This window comes from Myxine glutinosa, chromosome 2 (assembly GCF_964187855.1).
Source record: "Myxine glutinosa chromosome 2, kmMyxGlut1.1, whole genome shotgun sequence".
In the NCBI taxonomy this organism is placed as follows: domain Eukaryota; kingdom Metazoa; phylum Chordata; class Myxini; order Myxiniformes; family Myxinidae; genus Myxine; species Myxine glutinosa.
The window spans coordinates 158,578,916-158,600,332 of record NC_136262.1 but is presented as its reverse complement, the minus strand read 5'-3'; the positions used below and the strand labels follow the sequence as shown (position 1 = coordinate 158,600,332).

General features: G+C 45.2%; 1 protein-coding gene across 1 annotated transcript in view; it reads left to right on the top strand.

The window, feature by feature from the left end:
- LOC137422256 (disabled homolog 2-interacting protein-like) overlaps positions 1–19,539 on the top strand; it is a gene marked incomplete at its 3' end in the record, with an annotated part of 33,235 nt that extends 13,696 nt beyond the window's left edge. The window contains exons 6-11 of the mRNA XM_078772663.1: positions 3,195–3,339; positions 7,739–7,883; positions 13,396–13,632; positions 13,890–14,091; positions 17,861–18,102; positions 19,347–19,539. Of these exons, the coding sequence (XP_078628789.1) occupies positions 3,195–3,339; positions 7,739–7,883; positions 13,396–13,632; positions 13,890–14,091; positions 17,861–18,102; positions 19,347–19,539 (1,164 nt within the window). The remainder of the gene's footprint in view (positions 1–3,194; positions 3,340–7,738; positions 7,884–13,395; positions 13,633–13,889; positions 14,092–17,860; positions 18,103–19,346) is intronic.
- Positions 19,540–21,417: the final 1,878 nt, after the last annotated feature.

Genomic DNA, 21,417 nt, shown 5'->3' with positions numbered 1-21,417 from the left:
CGGTTCTTCTGATCATGTGCTTGTTAAAGTGGACATCTCTCTGGCCATTCTCAGAGAGCCTCCTCAGCGTCGCCGAGTCTGGCATTTCACTCAGGCCAACTGGCACGGTCTTCAAGCAGCCATCAATCATCTCATCTGGACTGGTCTCCCATCTCCACTGCCTCTGACATCAATTCTTCCTGGGAATTCTTCCAAAGCAAACTGCTCTCTCTCATGCACAGATTTATCCCATCTCGTCTTCAGTTGTCTTACCCTTCCTCCCATCCATGGTACACTGAATCTTGTGGTGAGGCAGTTGCCCTGAAACAACTTGCCTTTGCCTCTTGGAAGGCTAATCCAACTGAAGGCAATCTCAGTTCCTTCCACCAAGCTCGGAACAAGAGATTTGCCACACAGTTGCTCGCGTTATTGCCACACAGTGTGACGTCATAGTCTAGAAATTTGAAATGGATCACGTGTCGATAGGCTTTGTGATCATCACGCGAGTGAAAGCTTGTATTCTTGTACCGTCCTCCAAACAGTGATGACTCTATTTACATTTCACTGTCTGACAACATGGAACAACTTCTATCCACTCATCCCAACTCTCTCTTCCTCATTTGTGGCGACTTCAACTGTCATCATGCCAGCTGGCTGGGTGTGGGTTCATCTCTCACCAGCCATGGCACCTCAGCAAAGGACTTCTGCGACTCACTGGGATTGACACAATCTGTCAATTTCCCGACCCGGATCTCAGCCAATGGTGTATCTTCCCTTCTAGACTTGGTTATGACAAACTTCCCTGCTAATGTCTGCTGCTCTTCTTCTGCCCCAATCGGTTCTTCTGATCATGTGCTTGTTAAAGTGGACATCTCTCTGGCCATTCTCAGAGAGCCTCCTCAGCGTCGCCGAGTCTGGCATTTCACTCAGGCCAACTGGCACGGTCTTCAAGCAGCCATCAATCATCTCATCTGGACTGGTCTCCCATCTCCACTGCCTCTGACATCAATTCTTCCTGGGAATTCTTCCAAAGCAAACTGCTCTCTCTCATGCACAGATTTATCCCATCTCGTCTTCAGTTGTCTTACCCTTCCTCCCATCCATGGTACACTGAATCTTGTGGTGAGGCAGTTGCCCTGAAACAACTTGCCTTTGCCTCTTGGAAGGCTAATCCAACTGAAGGCAATCTCAGTTCCTTCCACCAAGCTCGGAACAAGAGAATGAACTCTCAAACCTGTCTCCTTCCTCCAAATTCTAGTGGCGTCTGGTCAAATCCGTTTCTGGTGTTTGTTCCCCCTCCATCCCCTCCCTTACCTCAAATGGCCACACAGTTGACACCGCACGTGACAAAGCCGAATGCCTCAACTCTGTGTTTGCCTCAAAATCTTTTGTCCCAAACCCATCTCTCTCTGTTCCCACCTTACCCAATCGAACCCAACTGCTCCTGGACTCTGTGTCCTTCTCTTCTGACAAGGTGGAGGAGTTTTTGTCAAACCTCGACTCTGATTCTGCAACTGGACCAGACGGCATCAGCCCACGAGTCCTACAATCCTGCTCTGCCGCTCTATCTCACCCTCTCTCTGTTCTTTTCACCCTCTCTTTTGCTCAAGGTCATCTGCCAGCATCCTGGAAATCAGCAAACATTACCGCTTTACACAAAAAAGGTGCAAAAACTGATCCTTGCAACTACAGACCTATCAGCCTCCTCCCAATTATCAGCAAAGTCATGGAATCCATCATTGCTTTGGATATCAAATCCTTCCTCTTCTCCAATGGCTTGATCTCCGATCATCAATTTGGATTCAGACCAGGTCATTCTACTCTGGACATGCTGCTTCTGCTGTCTCAACAATGGATGGAGGTCCTCAATGCCAAACAGGAAATCAGAGCCGTCTCCCTTGACATATCACGTGCCTTCGATACAGTCTGGCACCCAGCTCTGCTCACCAAACTCTCCTCCTATGGTATCCATGGAAATCTCCATGCATGGCTTGTGGACTTCCTCTCTTGTCGTAGTCAACGTGTGGCTCCAAATGGAATTCTCTCATCTCCTCTTCCTGTCCAGTCTGGAGCTCATCAAGGCAGTTTTCTGGGCCCTATGCTTTTTCTGGTATTCATTAATGATCTCTCCAACTCTCTGGAAAATCCTCTCTATCGCTTTGCTGATGACCCCACTCTCTGCCGCTCCATATCTCAACCCTCAGATTGGCAGGCAACAGCCTCTTCACTCTCTGCAGATCTGGACAATATCACAAACTGGTCACACAAGTGGAACATGTCTTTCAATCCTGACAAATCTCACACTCTCACTTTGTCTCTCCGAAATGACCGTCTGGAAAACCCTCCCATCTACTTTCTCAACAATCCTCTCGAAGAAGCCCTGCCACTCAAGCTTTTGGGTCTCACTATCTGCCATGATCTTTCCTGGGAAAACCACATTTCCACGCTGGCCTCCAAAGCCAGTTGGCACTGGGCATCCTCTGTCATGCGAAGTTCTTCCACGGTACTACTGAGCGTCTCACCACATACAAAGCTTTCAGCCTCAGTTTGATGGAATACTGCTCTCCCCCCGCCCCCACCCCCCCCCCCCCTCCCCAAGCCCTCTCCCTTCCACATCTCCCGATGTCCCTATTCTCTATTGTTGTGCTTCCCTCTCCCTTCCCTTCTCGTCTCCCGCTCCCTTTATTGTATGTTCTATGTGTTAGCTCTTACACAAGCCTCAACTTCGTATACAACAAAAGAAAAAAGAAGAAGCAGATCCATTAACCTTATCTTGGCCCCGAATTCACCGAAATGATCACTCGATCACCGCAGAATGTGTTGTGAACAGCCAAGCCCACTTTTAACACACAACGACAATAATTATACAATTGTTTTGATCTGTTGTGTTGTGATTATATATCCCGTCATTATGGCCAGTGCCTGTGGAAAAATGCATCGTCCAAGTGTGCATGGATTAAAGCATAAAACCCAACAGCAGGCGATAAAAATGTTTTACTATTTATAAACATAAGATTTATCTTTCGTAACTTGTATTTAATTCAAGCAACAAGTTCATTGTGTTCACCCGTTAATTTTGTCACGGATATTATTGATAGTTCAACTGAAATGGGTGTCTTCATTTTGTCTGCTCCTTTAAACATTATAAATTGGTATCAATGACATTATATTTCTCTGCTCACCCCATCCCGCTCCCCACACCTTCCATTGTGCAGGAATTTCTTTGTGAGATGGTGCTGTCAGAGATTGAAAGGTGCGGCGAGAACGAACACCTACTCTTTCGAGAAAACACGTTGGGTACCAAAGCCATTGAGGAGTTCCTGAAGCTCGTTGGGCACAAGTATCTCCAGGATGCACTTGGTGCGTATGTTGAGTAGTGAGAACTTGAGTGTATTTTATGTGTGTTTGCTTTGTGTGTGTACATTTATCTGTTTTGTGTTTAAGGCTCATGAAGGAGCTTGTTTCTTATGGAGGAATATGGGTAGCAGAGTAGCTGTTTTTATTAACGGCACATTCACAGCTTTTTTTTTTTTTTTTTTTTTTTTTTTTTTTTGTATACTGAATCGAGGCTCGTGAAAGAGCTAACATTTACTTCACAAACAAATCAACCAGACAAACAAAATATATAAAAAGAGGGAGCGGAAAATAAGATAGGGAGAGAAGGGGAAGCGCACAAACACAACATTTGAGAGCAGGGAGATGTGTGGAAGGGAGAGGGCTTGGGGGGAGGAGGCGTGGGAAGGGGGGGGGGGGGAGGGAGAAGTATAAAACACAAGGACACCAAGGACTTCCAGGACAGAAGTTGGTATTTCAAAAAAGTGGAACGAGGGTGAAATTAGCGGGGGTAGAAAATATCAAGGTTTTGGATGGGGGAAGATAAGAGATTGTGGTGAACAGCTGTTTTAAAGACCTGGAGGGTGGAGTGGGATTGAAGAGAGTGAGGGACTTTGTTCCAGAGGCGGGAGAAAAGAGGAATGAAGGAGTGAAGGTGAGCAGAGAGTCTTGATTTTGGCAGTTTGACCATAAGAGGGTTGCCAGGCAGATCTTGTGCGACCTGTAGGAATATTTGCGGGACAGAGCCCAGAGAGAGCTGGGGGGGCAAGGCCAGAGAGGAGTCGGTAGAAGACGGAAAGACCACCAACCTGCCTGCGGTGAGTGAGTGAGAGGCCCTTGGAGTTAGCTTCATCGCGGGAGATTCCAATGATTCTGAATGCTTTGGTTTCAACAGCGTGAAGACGAGCTAGGTGTGAGGCAGGAGCACCAGCCCAGAGGGGAGAGCAGTATTCCATTGAGCTGCGGATGAAAGCCTTGTATGTGGTGAGGAGCTCAGGTGTGCCAAGGAAGGACTTCGCACGACGGAGGATGCCCAGTCGGCGACTGGCTTTGGAGGCCAGATTTGAAATGTGGTTTTCCCAGGAAAGATCATGGCAGATAGTGAGACCCAAAAGCTTGAGTGACAGAACTTCTTGGAGAGGATTATTCAGAAAGTGGATGGGAGGGTTGTCCAGTCGGTCTTTTCGGAGAGACATCGTAAGAGTGTGAGATTTGTCAGGATTGAAAGACATGTTCCACTTGTTTGCCCAGTCTGTGATTTTGTCCAGGTCTGCAGAGAGTGAGGAGGCTGCAGACTGCCGATCTGAGGGATGAAGAATGGAGCGACAGAGAGTAGAGTCATCAGCAAAGAGATACAGAGGATTTTCAAGAGAGTCAGAGAGATCATTGCTGAAGACCAGAAAAAGCACAGGGCCCAGAACACTGCTTTGTGGAACTCCAGCCTGAACAGGAAGAGGAGATGAGAGAAACCCATTCAGGGCCACACGTTGATTACGACTAGAGAGGAAGTCCGCCAGCCATGCGTGGAGATTTCCATGGATACCAAAAGAGGAGAGTTTGGTGAGCAGAGCGGGGTGCCAGACCGTATCGAAGGCACGTGATATGTCAAGGGAGACTGCTCTAATTTCCTGTTTGGCATTGAGGACCTCCATCCATTGTTGAGAAAGCAGAAGCAGCATGTCCAGAGTAGAGTGTCCAGGTCTGAAACCAAATTGATGATCAGAGATCAAGCCATTGGAGAAGAGGAAAGATTTCATATCTGAAGCAATGATGGATTCCATGACTTTGCTGATAATTGGGAGAAGGCTGATTGGTCTGTAGTTGCTGGGATCTGTTTTTGCACCTTTTTTGTGCAAAGCGGTGATGTTGGCAGATTTCCAAGCAGATGGAAGATGACCTTGAGCAAAAGAGAGGGTGAAGAGAACAGAGAGAGGGAGTGAAAGAGCGGAAGAACAGGATTTTAGGACCCGTGGGCTGATGCCGTCAGGTCCAGTTGCAGAATCCGAGTCAAGGGTTGACAGAAACTTTTCCACCTTGTCAGGAGGAAAGGACACAGAGTCCAGGAGCAGCTGGGTACGACTGGGTACGGTGGGTACAGAGAGGGATGGGTTTGGGACACAAGATTTAGAGGCAAACACAGAGTTGAGGCATTCAGCTTTTTCACGTGCGGAGTCAGCCGTGTGGCCATTTGAGGTGAGGGAGGGGATGGAGGGGGAACAAACACCAGAAACAGATTTGACCAGATGCCACCAGGATTTGGAAGAGGGAGACAGATAAGAGAGTTCGGTCCTGAGAATGGAGAGATATTGTTTCCTGGCTCTCCTGAGGGTGGACACACACTTGTTTCGGGCTTTGTGAAAGGAAATGAGATTTCCTTCCGTTGGATTTGCTTTCCAGGAGACGAAAGCAAGTTGTTTCTGGGCAATAGCCTCACCACAAGATTCCGTGTACCATGGACGGGAGGAAGGGTATGACAACAGAAGACGAGATGGGATAAATCTGTGCATGAGAGAGAGCAGTTTGCTTTGGAAGAATTCCCAGGAAGAATTTATGTCAGAGGCAGTAGAGATGGGAGACCAGTCCAGATGATTGATGGCTGCTTGAAGACCGTGCCAGTTGGCCTGAGTGAAATGCCAGACTCGTCGACGCTGAGGAGGCTCTCTGAGAATGGTCAGAGAGATGTCCACTTTAACAAGCACATGATCAGAAGAGCCGATTGGAGCAGAAGAAGAGCAGCAGGCATTTTCAGGGAAGTTAGTCATAACCAAGTCCAGAAGAGAAGATGCTCGGTTGACTGAAATCCGGGTCGGGAAATTGACAGATTGTGTCAGTCCCAGTGAGTCACAGAAGTCCTTTGCTGAAGAGCCATATCTGGTGAGAGAGGTACCCACACCCAGCCAACTGGCATGGTGACAGTTGAAATCACTACATATGAGGAAGAGAGAGTTGGGATGGGTAGATAGAAGTTGGTCCATATTCTCAGACAGCAAGATGTAGATGGAGTCACCACTGTTTGGTGGACTGTACAACACACATATGAACAAAAGGTGGGAGCGAAGGGGAAGCCGTAGCCAAAGGTATTCCTGGGGGTGAGGTGGAGAGAGGGCAGTGCAGGGCGAGTGAGGAAGAGAGTTTTTTATAAAGATAGCAACCCCACCTCCAGGACGAGGCTCAGGTCTATCATACCGGAGGAGGGAGTAACCTGGGAGAGATACCAAGGAATCAGAGACGTCATGAAGGAGTAAAGTTTCTGTTAAGCAGATCACGTCTGTTTGAGTGAAGGCCCCGGATGTTTGAGGTCCATACCATTAAGGAAGAGGAAGAGGAAGGGGGAGCTGTTGAAGGTGTGTCGGAGATTACAGAATAGCTTGGAGAAAGGGAAGAATGGGGCGGACAAAAGGTTTGATGGTGATTGGGAGAGGCGCAGTGAGGTGTTTGACGAGGGGGAAGAGCGAGGCAGAATGTTGAGGGAGATGAAGGTGAAAGTTGGAAGGGGGAACAAGCGGGGAGGACGCTCAGGGAGTGACCTCCCTGCCCCATGCGAGTCCCGTGCTCAGCTGGTTCTGGCTAACAGTACCTGGTATGGGCCCCTCCCTCGTCCAGGGTAACGGATCCCCACTGCCTTGTGGGGGAAGCCTCTTTCGGCTAAGGCTATGAGAAGGACACTCAAATATCAAACCGCACTGGTAGGTCAGCCTGGGCAGCACAACATCGTGGATAAATGTGCCCATGAAAGTCAGTGGTGGCACAAATTAAGGCTTCACTGCGCAGCATCTGCAGACAGCTGTGTCAACTTCATGCTGGTTTTTCCCTTCATTGGCACCAGCTCACCTGCTCACCATCCATTTTTACCTATTCAGCCATCGCACAACGCACAATGCTTTGTGAGCATGCCAACAAAGTGAAGAGAGTCGTAGAAAGCGACGACTCACACCATCGTCATCACATACATTACATGTTGACAATGACGTCCGGGTCACAGTGAACAAATCAACACGTTGTATTGTATTTGAGCCGAGAATCTCAATATCGTAAGCCAAGTGCTCACATCGGAGTGCCAGAGAGGTCAAGCAGAATATAATTTTCTGAAATAAATCACAACCATCCTTGCTGTTCTACAGAGTTTTCAAAGACCCGAAAGCTCATCCATGTTAATGGTTGTTTACATTTTGGTGTCACAATCCTTTTGTCCTTTGTGTTCTTCATATATATACAATTATACATGCTATGTCCCCTATGTCACTGATGATGTCATTGATGGTTGTTGGTATTTCGCTAAGTTTATATTTATGAAATTTGACCTTTTATCAAGATACTTGGTATTCTGAACTTGTCTCCATTATTGAGAGATCGAAAGATCCTCCTTCATCACACGATGCGAAGCAGATGATGCTGATTAACAGTGCGTTTTGTTTACACCGTTCAGGGGAATTCATCAAGGCTCTATACGAGTCAGATGAGAATTGCGAGGTGGACCCAAGCCGCTGCACACCCGGTGACCTGCAGATGAACCAGGATAACCTGCGCATGTGTTGCGAGTTGGCGTTCTGCAAAATAATCAATTCCTATTGGTGGGTGATTAAATGTGACTCACCCATAAAGGTCTTGCTTCCTCCTTCTTCTTCCTCCTCTTCCTCTTCTGCTTCTACTTCTTCTTCTTCTTCTTCTTCGTCGTCGTTGTTTTACGGCCATTTGCATGCTTGAATGTGTAAGCCGTGTTTCACCTAATGGCTGCTTTCCAGGCAGCGCAATCCGTTGCTAGCCCTCTTGTTAGGCTTTTAACTCTGAGATCATCTCTCAGCAACTCATTCCATGATTTCCTCGGACAGCCTGGAGCTCTTCTTCCATTCACATTCATATTTATACACTTCTTCACACAGCTGCCCTTCCCCATCTTTTCCATGTGTCCGAACCACCTCAACCTACCCCTATGCATAACCTCACTCATGCTCTCTATACCTAACCTACCTCTTAATTCCACATTTGGTTTCCTATCCTTCAGTGTCACATTACACATCCATCTCACCATTCATATTTCATCGTTTTTGATCGCCCAGGTTTCACTGCCATACATCATCGCACTTCGAACGCAAGCTGCATTAAGTTTTCCCTTTAGTTGGAGAGAGATATCCCCCTTGATGTCAACAGGGGTAACAACTCCCTAAACTTCCGCCAACCACTTCTATTTCTTGCAGTCACTGCTGCCACTGCACCGCCACCTGCAGCAATCATAACACCATGGTAACAAAATCTATCTACACATTCCAGGGATATGTCCCCATCAACTAATCTTTCCACTCTGACTGGTACCAGTTGTTTACCTGCACAGACAGCACACTTAAAGTCAGGAACCACCTGCAGTCTACCCCTGATGTCACTACACCTCTTGTGCACCCAGCAGTTACAATATTTACACAATATTGAGTTGCTACCTGCACCCTTTTTACAGACAACACAAGGTCACCTCCCACTTTTTTTCCACAGTTCATTCTCCCACCGCACTAATCAGTGCTTTTGTTTTTGTTCTCTTCACTTTCAATCTTCTGGCCTCCAAACGCTCCTTCAATACTGTATATTTACCCATGACCTCTTCCACACTCTCGACTATCAGCACTAAGTCATCAGCGTACATGAGCTCGCAAGGTAAGTCTCCTCTACGTTCCTGTGATATGGCTTCAAGAACCATGATGAACAAGATTGGGCTGAAGACTGACCCCTGGTGAACCCCCACTTTCACTTCAAAGTCCTCACTCTGCACTCCATTTACCCTCACAGAAGTTTTTGGTCCATCATACATCACCATGACTACCCTGACTAACCAATCCTCCACACATAACTTTCTCATTGACCATTGCACCACTTCCCGAGGCACCTGAGGCACTGTCGAATGCGTTCTCTAAATCCACAAATATAAAGTACAGCTGTCTCTTCTTCCCCAGATATTTTTCCTGTATTTGCCTAATTATAAAAATAGCATCGAACGTGCCCCATCCTGGCATAAAGCCAATTTGAATTTGATGTATATTAACACTCCGTCTTATCAATTTATCCACGACTCTCTCGAACACTTTCATTCCATGGTCCAGCAGCTTCAAACCCCTATAATTATCCCTAACTCAGGCATCACCCTTCCCTTTATAAATATTCACTCATTCCTTACAGGAGTGGTCAGAGAATAGGGGTGAGTGTGGAGGGTCATCCTGTTACCCTTATTATTATTACTATTATTAATATTATTCCTTAGTAATAATGTGAAAGGGCCAGCAGGATGGCCTAGAGGTATGCACACTCGCCTTTAAGCTGTCGAGCTTGAGTTTGAATCCAGACCCAGCTATAAACTATCATCCTGGTGTTTCATTGGGAGGATGATTCATCAATGTGTGTGTCGTCCCTCGGATGGACACGGTAATCTGGACGTCTTGTCTGTTTGCATTAGTTGTTGACGTTACAGATCCCACATTGTCCTTCACGAAGAGTTGGCAAGTTATTGCCGGCACCATGAACACATTACAAATTCCTGCCCAAATTACTCCTGAAAAGGCAATGGCAAACCACCTAGTCCTTGCCAGGAAACTGCTTTGGCAACACTGACACTCTGAAACATAGCATGGTGCATCAGAATCAGAATAATGTTAATATTATTATGCTATTATTGTTATTGTTGTTATCACTTTTGTTCTTGGGTGCGCCATGTTATGGCCTTGGAAAAATGCCACAACATGAAATGACACTCAAGCTGCTATCTATACACGTTAACATGGCATTTTCCAAGGTGGAAAAGCTGATAAAAAATGGAAATTCCTCCAGATTTTGTTGAGGTCGAGTCAAATTATTATTACGATTATTTTTGTCAATATTATTATTATTATTAATATTAATATTGCAGCCTTGCCAGCGGCCTACTTAGAAGGCTCACTCACTCTCCTCAATGCGACTCAGGTACGTTAGTCTTTGGGGGACGTGCTCGATGCTTGATGTTCTTCTTCTTCGTGTGATGTATGGATGGCAGCTTGTTAATATTATCATTATTTTTTATTATGCCATTATCAATGGACAGAATTAACTGAATAGTTTGTGGTTATAATATTTTTAAACTTCTGGTACGTGAGCCCCACAAAATGCCACAGTAAGCTGTACAGTCATGTGAAAAAGTAAGTACACCCCATGTAAAGTTTTGACTTTTTCAACATATTTCAACATACAGCTATTTGATCTTCATTTCAACAATATTGATAGATAAAAGTGATATAATATGACAAATATCATGAAACATTTACATTTTGTAGTCCATTGTATAATTTAAATAAACATAAATGCAAATACCGCATGTAGAAAAAGTAAGTACACCCCTACGTTTATCACTACTTCAAATACCTAAAATTAGAATCAGGTGCACCAGCTCAGGTGCAAATGATTAGAACATTGTTAGAGAGGATCTTGCAGGAACCTGTCTTGTTTAAACCTCAGACATTTAGTTGGGTTTGCTCTTTGTTGTTGAAGTATGCAGCGTCACCATGCCTAGATCAAAAGAGCTCTCTGAGGCCTTCAGAAAGAAGGTTATAGATGCCTACAAGGCGGGGAAGGGATTTAAAAAGATCTCCAAACAATTTGAAATCAATCATTTGACTGTCCGGAAGATCATCTACAAGTGGAGAAGATTCCAAACAACTGCCAACTTGTTCAGGCCAGCCCGCCCCAGCAAATTCAGCCCGAGAGCAGACCGCAAGATGCTGAAAGAAGTCTGTAAGAACCCCAGAATGTCATCATGGGACCGACGTAGCTCTTGCCACTGTTGATGTCAAAGTGCACGAGTCTACCATTAGAAAGAGGCTGCACAAATTTGATCTCCATGGGAGGTGTGCCAGGAGGAAACCTTTGCTCTCCAAAAAGAACATTTTAAAAAAGAACGAGCAGGGACCCGTGGAACAGAGTTCTGTGGAAAAGCCTCGCTTTATTTGGGTGGTGTATAAGCAACGAAGCGGTGCCTCGCATGCTTTCAGAAGTTTATGTTTACTGCTAAGCCAGCGTTAATGTTCGTCGTCTGCACACTTATTACCAAAAGATAATGTCATGAATTTGTTTTATGTTCCCAGAGATCAGATGTTGAAGTGGAGATAAATGATGAATTGCAAAATGAAAGTGACAATCAGGAAAAACAAACGTGTTGTTTTATACATCTGACCAAAACAAACGTTGCAAATTAGCCTTATAGGGGCATCGCGTTTGTTTCCATTGGCATCATTTATGCTTTGTGACGGTGAACAATAGTTAGGTATAGTCAGTTGTAATGAACAAAAAAAAGTTTTATTTACTGAGCCAAATTAGTCCATTTTTTTTAAAGCATCATTTTCTTGGGAGCTATTATCCCTCAAACTTTCACTCTGTATCTGCCCCTGAGTTCGTAGATGATCTCCCCATAAACAACGTTGCGGGTTAGTCGGCCTGCAGTAAGCTCAGTCTCTCTCCTTATCCGCAATTAATTCTGGTTGGCAAAGACACGCAGATAATGTGGGTCTCCTACTCTACTCGGTGCAACGTAAAAACACTGGTGGGAAGCAGCACTCCAGCAAGCTCTGACCCTGGCTTTTGTTGATTGTCATCGCAAAGACCGGCCTGACCGGAAACTGTCCTCCGCGGAGTTGTAAAGGATGATCCGTGTCAGATGGAGAAAGAAAAATTCTAGGAATAAGGAGAATAGACCCGGAACGATCACCAGCGAGCTTCCGCGCCTGAAGAACACGTTCAGTGGGTCATACGAAGCACCGCCCGGAGACACCTTTTTAACAGTCGGAACTGCTGCTAAGCTCAAATCCACAGTTAAAATTTTGAAATTTGGTTCAGGTTAGAAAATTTTACAGCGTGTCACTCTATTGTAGAGCGGAGCGGAGCGGTGCTTTGTATGATTGGCTGTCCCATATATGTTTAGGTCCTGGACATTAAATATCCCATTGTGTATTTTAAAAAGAGCAGACCGTTGTGGCCTTGGGATGTGAATATGACAGGCTTGATGGGCCAAGTGGTCCTTTCTTGTGCTTTAATACCTCCACCACCGAAGGTGGACGGAGGTTATGTTTTCACACCTGTCTGTCTGACTGTTTGTCTGTGAGCAGGATATCTCAGAAAGTTGTAGACAGATTCGGATGAAACTTAGTTGACAGGTTGGGTGTGTTTCAAGAACAAGACGATTCGATTTTGGTTCAGGTCTGGATCCAGATCCGGCCTATCAATGGGATACAAAAGGTAAACCGTTCAGCCTTGCGGAGGTATGCGCTCTACCGAGTGTTCTAGTCGTGTGTGCGTATGTATGTGTGTGTGTGTCTTTGGCTGTCCGGGCGGTAACCTTTTAACATTTGAACTTTTGTCATCAGATTTTCTTAAAGTTATATTTATAATATGGAGAAAACAAATTAATTATTTGGTCAAAAAGTTAAAGGTCAGTGTCATAAAATCGTCAATTTTCATCCAATTTACCTGAAGTTTTAAGAATTTGCATATTGGGTCATTGAAGCCTATTGCTTTTGAGGTCAAGAGGTCAAGATCACCTAAAATGGGTTTTTGGGGGTGGGGGTTTGTTATCCGTTTTCGTCATGTTTACCATCCGGAAGAAGAAGTCTGAATACAAAGCAGACGCGGACGGGCTTTGCCTTTTCAGATGCTTCTAGTTTAATTTGTGGAGCATTGTGGGTTTATCAGTTGAGATAAACACTCAGCTTAGAAAACGCACCTTTTTCTTTTCAAGTGCAAGTACTGTATAGTAAAAGAAATAGGGTGGTAATACTCCTGTGGACCTTATGAAGCTCGTCAGGCCACCATAGTGGTTTTTCTTTGCACAGATATACCCAGTGGTGCCCATCTCCTCCGGTCGAGGTTTTTTTCTGAGCAGCCTTGAGAATTGAAGCTGGACCAGTGATGACAATGCAACAAAGTTTCAGGAAATGCAACCACCACAAACTTTACACTTTAGCTATACTTACCCTGTAACAAGAGAAATACTGTTTGAGAGGCCTTGCATACTTTGTTTGGTTTAGATGAGCCCATGGTACTTTAATTACAAACTTATAATCTTGTGCATTTCCTTCACAGCGTGTTTCCTCGAGAGCTCCGTGAAGTGTTTGCATCTTGTCGGCAGCAATGTGGCGGCCGTGGGCGCCACGATTTGAGTGAGCGCCTCGTAGTTGCCTCCCTCTTCCTGCGTTTCCTGTGTCCCGCCATCATGTCCCCAAGTCTGTTTGGTTTGACCCAGGAGTACCCAGATGAGCGCACCGCTCGAACACTCACACTCATTGCCAAAGTCATCCAGAACCTCGCTAACTTCACAAAGTGAGTGCTGGGTATCCGGCCTTCAGATATACTTAACCATCATGCTTGCAATTATTAGCTTATTGTCTTCAGTCTAGATCTGTTTACTCCTGGACATAATTCCACCTTGTCTTACTTTTGCCATCCATAATTCCTTGACTTTCAACTTCTTTTTACCTGTGCATTTTGTTGTGCTCTCATACCCTGCACCAAAGCCCCTATCTTCCCCTCATTTCGTATTTCCTCAACCCATGCCACATTTTCTCATTCCATGTCAGGTTTGGAAACAAGGAAGACTACATGGCCTTCATGAATGACTTTTTGGAAAACGAGTGGGGAAAGATGAAGCGGTATCTGCTGGAAATGACCAACCCAGATTCAGGGCCTCACTCTGAGAGCTTTGATGGCTACATAGACCTAGGCCGTGAACTCTCCTTCCTCCACATCCTCCTTTCAGAACTCCTCGCTCAAGGAGATGCGGTACGTAGCCAAGAACATGGGGATACAGTACATTACAATTCAATCATTCCGGAGTTACGGTGACTATATAATCGGTGTTGAATTCTTCAAAGCAGGTGCACAGCCTCATTTCTTCTGCCAGTCCAGACATTGTGGAGGAAGAATTATGGTTACTCCAAGTAATAAACCTTCCACACTGTTAAGTATGAAATATCTAGGATTTTAAATCTGCAACATGTACCAACTAGAACGCCACTCAGTAGAGTGCATACTCCCGCCGTGGGTTTAGTTGGAATAATACGTTTTGTTTGACATCCCCTCTCCCCAAAACAATAAATGAAAAAGGAAGTAAGCCCTAACTGTCAGAATTTATTTTGATATATCTCGGAATTAGAGGAGAAAAACATCATTTAAGAATAAGAATAAAAGCTTTAATGCTGTAAAACAGAAAAAATCTTTCCCAAAAAAATTTCCAAAAACATTCCTGGATCCGGAATAATATCCTGAGCTTCACCAAAAACTAAACAATTCTTCCTTATCCCAAGAGCAATCATCCCACCAACTTTCATCCAAATCCATTCAGAACTTTTCCAGATAACTTGTTCACAAACACACGAACACACACACACACACACACACACACACGGACGGACAGGATCGAATGCGTTACTCCCTAGCGGGAGTAATAAACCTGAAAATCGCAGAGCCAGAACCAGAATTATTTATTTGGTCGGGGAAGCCCATGCGAGGTTTCTTCTTCTTCAGCCTCTCGCAACCCTGAGTGAATGTGCGATCTTTTTTTAAAAAGGTGAAATTTTGCCAAATCTGTTTTAATTCGTTTGTTAATATACCTCAGCCATTGACAAATCTGGAACTAAGTCTTTATAAGTTCATCAAATACTGACACCGCGAATGACATTCGCTGAGCTAAATGTTGATATCTCTTCTGAGGTAAAGATTTAAAAAAAAAAAAGTTTTAAAGCATTATACGTATCAAACGATACATTTTATGAAACGGGGAAACCTAATACACACTTTGGTGGTTTTAAAATGACAGAATATGTCTTTATTAGAAAAACAAAAAGAATATTGAAGACGACGCTGCTAAAAGAAAATACACCGCTCCAACGCATAACCACGAGTTTAAACTACATTTACAACAAATATGAAAACTATTTTCATATCACAATGTTAAATATAGAATATATAGAAGATAATGTTAAAAAAAACGAGCCCCATCTTCCAATGGTAAAAAAAATCCTTCAAAAAATTCCTGGATCGGGAATAATATCCTGAGCTTCACCAAAAACTAATCAATTCTTCCTTATCCCAAGGGCAATCATCCCACCAACTTTCATCCAAATCCGTTCAGAACTTTTCCAGATATCTTGTTCGCAAACACACGAACACACCACACACACACGGACGGACACGATCGAATGCATTACTCCCTGGCGGAGTAATCATGTCAACAAATCACGAGTGTTACCTTCGACCTGTTTCAGCTGAGCAGGAGGTGTGCGTAGCTTGCCAATCATTGTCATGGTGAATTAACAGGGTCTCGACGAGTTTGCAAAGGACATTGCAATAGGTGCTTTTGCAGCATCTTTTCTTGAAGATGCAAAAGCAGATATACATCTACCATGTTTTTCAGATCCCTTTTTAGAAAACCACTATAGATTTGAGCAAGTTTAGTGCAATGCAACCATTTGCACACATGCTTAGTTTAGTGCATACATGTGCAAAATACGACAAGTAACAGACATGTCACAGTTATTTTGACTCGTTAACATACCGTATTTGACCTTTGGTGGCAGGCCTGCTCAAAACAGATCAGACCAAAGGCAAGCAGAATGCCAACAAAACTACCACAGTGACGTGGCGAGTGAAACAGATGTGCTTTGGTGGTGTTTCGTTATATGTATGAGTCGGAATGTTTACCAAAGGCCTTGTGTTGATTGCTCGCCATTAAACATCGCCCATACATTAGTAGTTACATAGGTTCTGTGAAAAGGACAGTGTGCTTAGACTTTAGAGCAACAACAACAAAAAAAACTCCAATTTATGTAAGCTGAAGAGGAAGCCTTTGTTCTTTCTGAAATGTTTATCTAATTACTGGCGTTTTCAAACAGCCCTTGTCGACCCAATTTCAGGCCATCGAGGCTTGGTCTTCCAAAATGCTTTTATGAGAACGAATGCAAATTACCAAGAAATGCACGTTGTAGAATCCCCACCAAATTGTGTAGAATCTGGCATTTGGATTAAACGCTGCTCTTGTACCCGCTGTTTAAGGGATTCACTTTGTGGCCAAGTGCTATATTAATTGTGGCCTTCTCTTTGGTTGTTTTTTTTTTGGTTTTTTTTCCCAAATACACAGAAGGAAAGAAGTGCAAAAGGCTTTTTCATCCTACGTTACAAAATTTTACTCGCAGTGTGTGGTGGCTCCATTCCATGCGCTGCGTTGCGTATTTCTGAAAGCCCACACCATAGCTGCAGTTTCATTACTGTTGCCATTTTCATGAATGCACCCATCGTAACTATACAGTGATCCAAGACAGCTGGCATACCATTTCTGTTAGTGACATGGGACATCCTTTGGGAAGAAGAGATGGTCAAATAATTGGCTCATTTGCGCACGCACTGCCACAGTGGCAGAACTAGCCTCAACTCAGAATTCTGCTGGTACTGCGATACCACAAAGCTGAGCTGCATCCTTCGATGGTGATCGGACCTGTTAATGAGGCATGGTCACCTCTCTCTCTCTCTCACTCCCCCCTTTCCCCTCCCCTCTCCCTCCACTCCCCCTCTCATCCCCCTCTCTCTTTTCTCCATCTCTTTCCCCATTCTCTCTTCACCCCCTTTCCCTTTCTCATTCCTCCTCCTTCCCCCCTGTCCTTCTTCCCCTTTGCTTCCTCCCCTCTGCTTTCTCCCTCTCCTTCCCCTCTCCTCCTCCCTATCCCCACTCTCCTCCCCCAACCTCCCTCTTCTTCCTCCTCTCCGCCCCCCTGCCACCACCTCTCTTCTTACCCCTCTCATTCCCCCCTGCTTGCCTCCTCTCTCCTTCCTCCCTTTCTCCCTCCCCCTTCTTCCCTTCTATCCCCCTCTCCTTCCCGAACCTCTCCTTGCCAACCTCCCTCATCCTTTCCGAACCTCTCCTTGCCAACCTCCCTCTCCTTCGTTCCTCTCTTCCCCCATCTCCTTCTAGCTTACTCTTCTCCCATTTACTTCCCCTCATACTCTCCTTCCCGTCCCTCATCTCCTCCCACATCTCCTTTCCCTCACCATCTCTTTGCTTCCTTTCGTTACTCCCTCGTCCACCTTTCTATTGATTGGTTACTTCATTTAATCATTCATGATGACATTGCTGAGGATCTGTTGGTATATGCAAATTAGTATACAGGTTGACTTGAAAGCTCTGCATTTTAAGCCAAGTTTTACATGTTGCTGGTGCCTGTAGCTTGCTGTAATTTGTCGTGGGGTACCACGTGAATTGATATCTCCTGAGAGGAAAACACAAAATTGAGCTTGGTGGTGGAGATTTGGTGATTTAATAGCCACTGAAGTTTCCCAACCACTTGCAAAGAGGATGAAACACGGATATGAAAAACTTATAAACCCAATTGCACTTCGCACCCTGGGAAAATTATTTAAAAGCCTAAAATCTGCCCAAAACGTCATGTTGATTTGAGTTTTGGCAATACCGTCTGATCACTGTACATTCGTGATAATTGTCTGTGAAAGACTCCGTTTTCTTCCCTAACCTTCTCCCACCCCCAACCCCTTGCCTTAGACTCTTGCAGCCAAACTCGGTCCTTTGCCACGGATCCTGGGTGACATCAGTGCAGCGCTCGCTTCAACGAGCCCCCCAGCCCCACCTGCGCCCTTGGTATCTATGCACGGACCCGGCACGGCATGCCCGGGCCTGTTGATAACGGGTGTTGCAGGAGATCGGCTTGCGAGTGGGCCCGCCATCAGCAGCATGAGCTTGGCTTCAGGCCTCCATCGTATAGTTGAAGATGGAGATATGGCCGGGTGAGAGATTGGTGGCATAAATGGGATTGATGGGATCTATTTTGGTTGGCACCAGGAAACCGAATCAATGTAATGTGGATTAGGCAAGCATTGATCTCCTTCGTGCATACCTGGCAGTCCCATTGTGGCCCCAAAGCTGAACAAGTCAGGATTCATCGTAACTATTTTAACACGAGCACATCCAAGCCATTAAAACACTTAATTCCCAATGTCGATGGTAATAACATGTTCTTCTGCTCATGAGTAATTTACAATATTAATGACATGATATTGTCAAATGTTACTCACTGGTCAGAAGAGTAGATTTTGAGCACCAAGTATAAATTATTGTACTATTCCCAATTGTGAATTTTATTTTTTCGATTGTGCTCAGGAGGCACATTTGTGATGGAGGAGCGACTGCTGCCAAATATGTATGTTAATTTAGAGATAATATGGTTCGAGAATGGAACTACTCAAAGATAGCAAAGGAATATGCACATGAATCATATGTACAAGTTACGTAGTCTCCGAGCCTCAGATACAGGATAACTGATAACACAACAATGGCTCTTTGTCACCGCCCTCTGTCGTACGGTGTCCAATTAACATTCCTATTGTGTCCTGCTGGATGATTGTTATTGTTCATTTTGACTCGATATTAGCCATACTACAATGGCCGTTGCCCGGAACATAATTGTAGGGGACGTTGGCGGCGTAGTGGGTCAAGACATTGTAATGGGATGCCGAAGCCAGCAGCATGAAGGATTTGGATTCAAATGCAGTGTTCGCACAGATTCATCTGCAGAAGCTTGTCAGTATTTATTACTGGCAATTCTGATCCACAGTAAGTAGTCCAGGAATAATAGATTTAACCCGGAACAAATTCAAACAAAGCTGTAAATTTCAGGATATGTTCAGAAAACTGTCCTGAATAACATACTAAAAGTCCCCAGACATCCGCCTTGTGCTTCAACGGAAATTCAAGATGGCGTCCAAAATGGCGGCAATTTTGGCATTTTATCATATTACCACCTAAAAACATGATAGAAATGCAAACAGGGTGTCAAAATACATGTTTTCAAGCACGAGGATTGTTTTAAAGATTACATTATGAGTTTATATGACATATGTGTCATTCGATCGATTATGAACAATTTCAAACTACCTTTTATGAACATTATGAACAAAATGATTATGAACAAACAATATTTTGAATGACTACCTTTCGTTAACGACTATCTTTCACCTCTATCCTTTCTCAGGGGAGTCACTCGCTTACCATCACCGACACAAGAGAACCGTGAAGCTTTCTTCGTAACGCGTCCCGAACCGCCACCATTATCCTCTCCACCCGCACCGCACAGCCACCCTCCCTCTGATCGTGATGGTGATGTGGGTGGTGGAAGCAGCAGCAGCCTCCACAGTGGTGGCGTTGACCTTGGTTCGGCCGATGAGAGCACGGGGCCAGGTGGGAAGCTGTGGCCTAAAGGAGGCTGGTCGCAAACTTCTGGTGGTGTTTTGGCTCGCAGACCCGAACAGCTAGCGTTGACCATGGCAGAGGTTGGCAGGTATGGAACCAATGGTTCGCTCTGGTCCAACAACCCTTCCTTAATTTTTTCCCATCTTACATGTGTAATTTTACTTCCCCTTCCCCAGGGATATTGGCCACTCAGTTGCACCACCACCCCTGCTTCCGTTGTCTTTTCACAATCCGCTGTTCCATCTCGGCGTGCCGCCCGACTGCACCCGCGGCTCTACGTCCGGGTCGGTCACCGAGGGGACGTCTGGCCTCCGAGCCCCAATGCTCGATTTTCCTGCTGGCGATGGTGTCGGGTGAGCTTCTAATAATAATAATAATAATTCATTTATTTTGTATAGCACTTTTCATGAAGCCCAAAGGTGCTTTGACAGAGTGCAAAACATAATGCATAACAAAACATGAAAACAACAATTGCAAAAAGACAAGAATCAATAGGGAAATATTTAAAGCAAAAGGAGGGAGAAGGAGAAGTGATAGTCAGGGGTTAAATGCTGTGGGTTGAATGTTGAATGCAGTGCTGAACAGGTGGGTCTTGAGTGATGTTTTGAATGTGGTGAGTGAGGAGGAGTCTCTGATGGTGTGAGGTAGTGAGTTCCAGAGGGTGGGAGCAGCGATGGAGAAGGCCCTGTCCCCCCAGGATCTGAATTTGGTCCGGATGGGGGGGGTCAGGAGGTTGGTACCAGCAGAGCGGAGGTTGCGGGTGGGAGTGTGTCTGGAGAGGAGGTCAGCCAGGTAGGATGGGGCCAGGTTATGGAGGGCTTTGTAGGTCAAGAGGAGGATTTTGTACTGGATTCTCTGGGAGATGGGGAGCCAGTGAAGCTTGTAAAGGACGGGGGTGATGTGGTCACGGGTCCGGGAATGGGTGAGTAGACGGGCAGCGGAGTTCTGAATATATTGGAGTTTATTGGTGATTGTTGAGGGTGAACCATAGAGGAGGCTATTGCAGTAGTCCAGACGGGAAGTGATGAAGGCGTGGATGAGGGTTTCTGCAGCCGTGGAGGAGAGGGATGAGCGGAGACGGGCGATGTTTTTCAGGTGAAAGAAGGCTGTCTTTGTGATCTGTTTAGTGTATTTGTCGAAGGAGAGGGTTTGGTCAAAGATGACGCCAAGATTCCGGATGAGAGGGGAGGTGGATACTGGGATACCGTCGATGTTGAGGGCAAAATTATGGGTGGATTTTGTGAGCGTTTTTGGGCCAATGATGATTATTTCAGATTTATCACAGTTAAGTTTGAGGAAGTTGATTTGAAGCCAGGATTTTATTTCAGAGATGCAGTTTGTCAGGACGGTGGGGAGCATTCTAGCTCAACCCATCCGGAAAACTTCACAATAACTACTAACTTAGCCGTTTTTCCTTGGCTTACTGCCAAGTAAATGGAAGCAACTTGTATACCACATAGGTGGTACATATTTTTATACATTTTACAATAGTCTCCTTCTCAAGCCACCATATGTTGGCTGTGACATCCTCCCTCTTGCTGTTCTCTCTCTAGCACGGGGTTCACAGCTGGCGATGAAGCTAACCGCGGTGGAGAGTATGCACGCCGGCAGACATTGCCCGACAAAAACCCCCCACTTGTCGCAGCTCGTCCGCGCCGCTCTGAGCCACCGTCACTTTGCCTGGGCCCAGGCAGCACTTTAGCGTCGAATGCTGCATCCGGCCGTGTGCAGTGGGATGGGCCCAGTGTCGCTGAGGTGAGAAAGATTGAGGGAAATACAAATGTGGGAGAAACGGAGAAAGGGAAGGAAGCGATTGAATAGCTGTTACTTCATTATTTTTTTGTGGTTTTGAT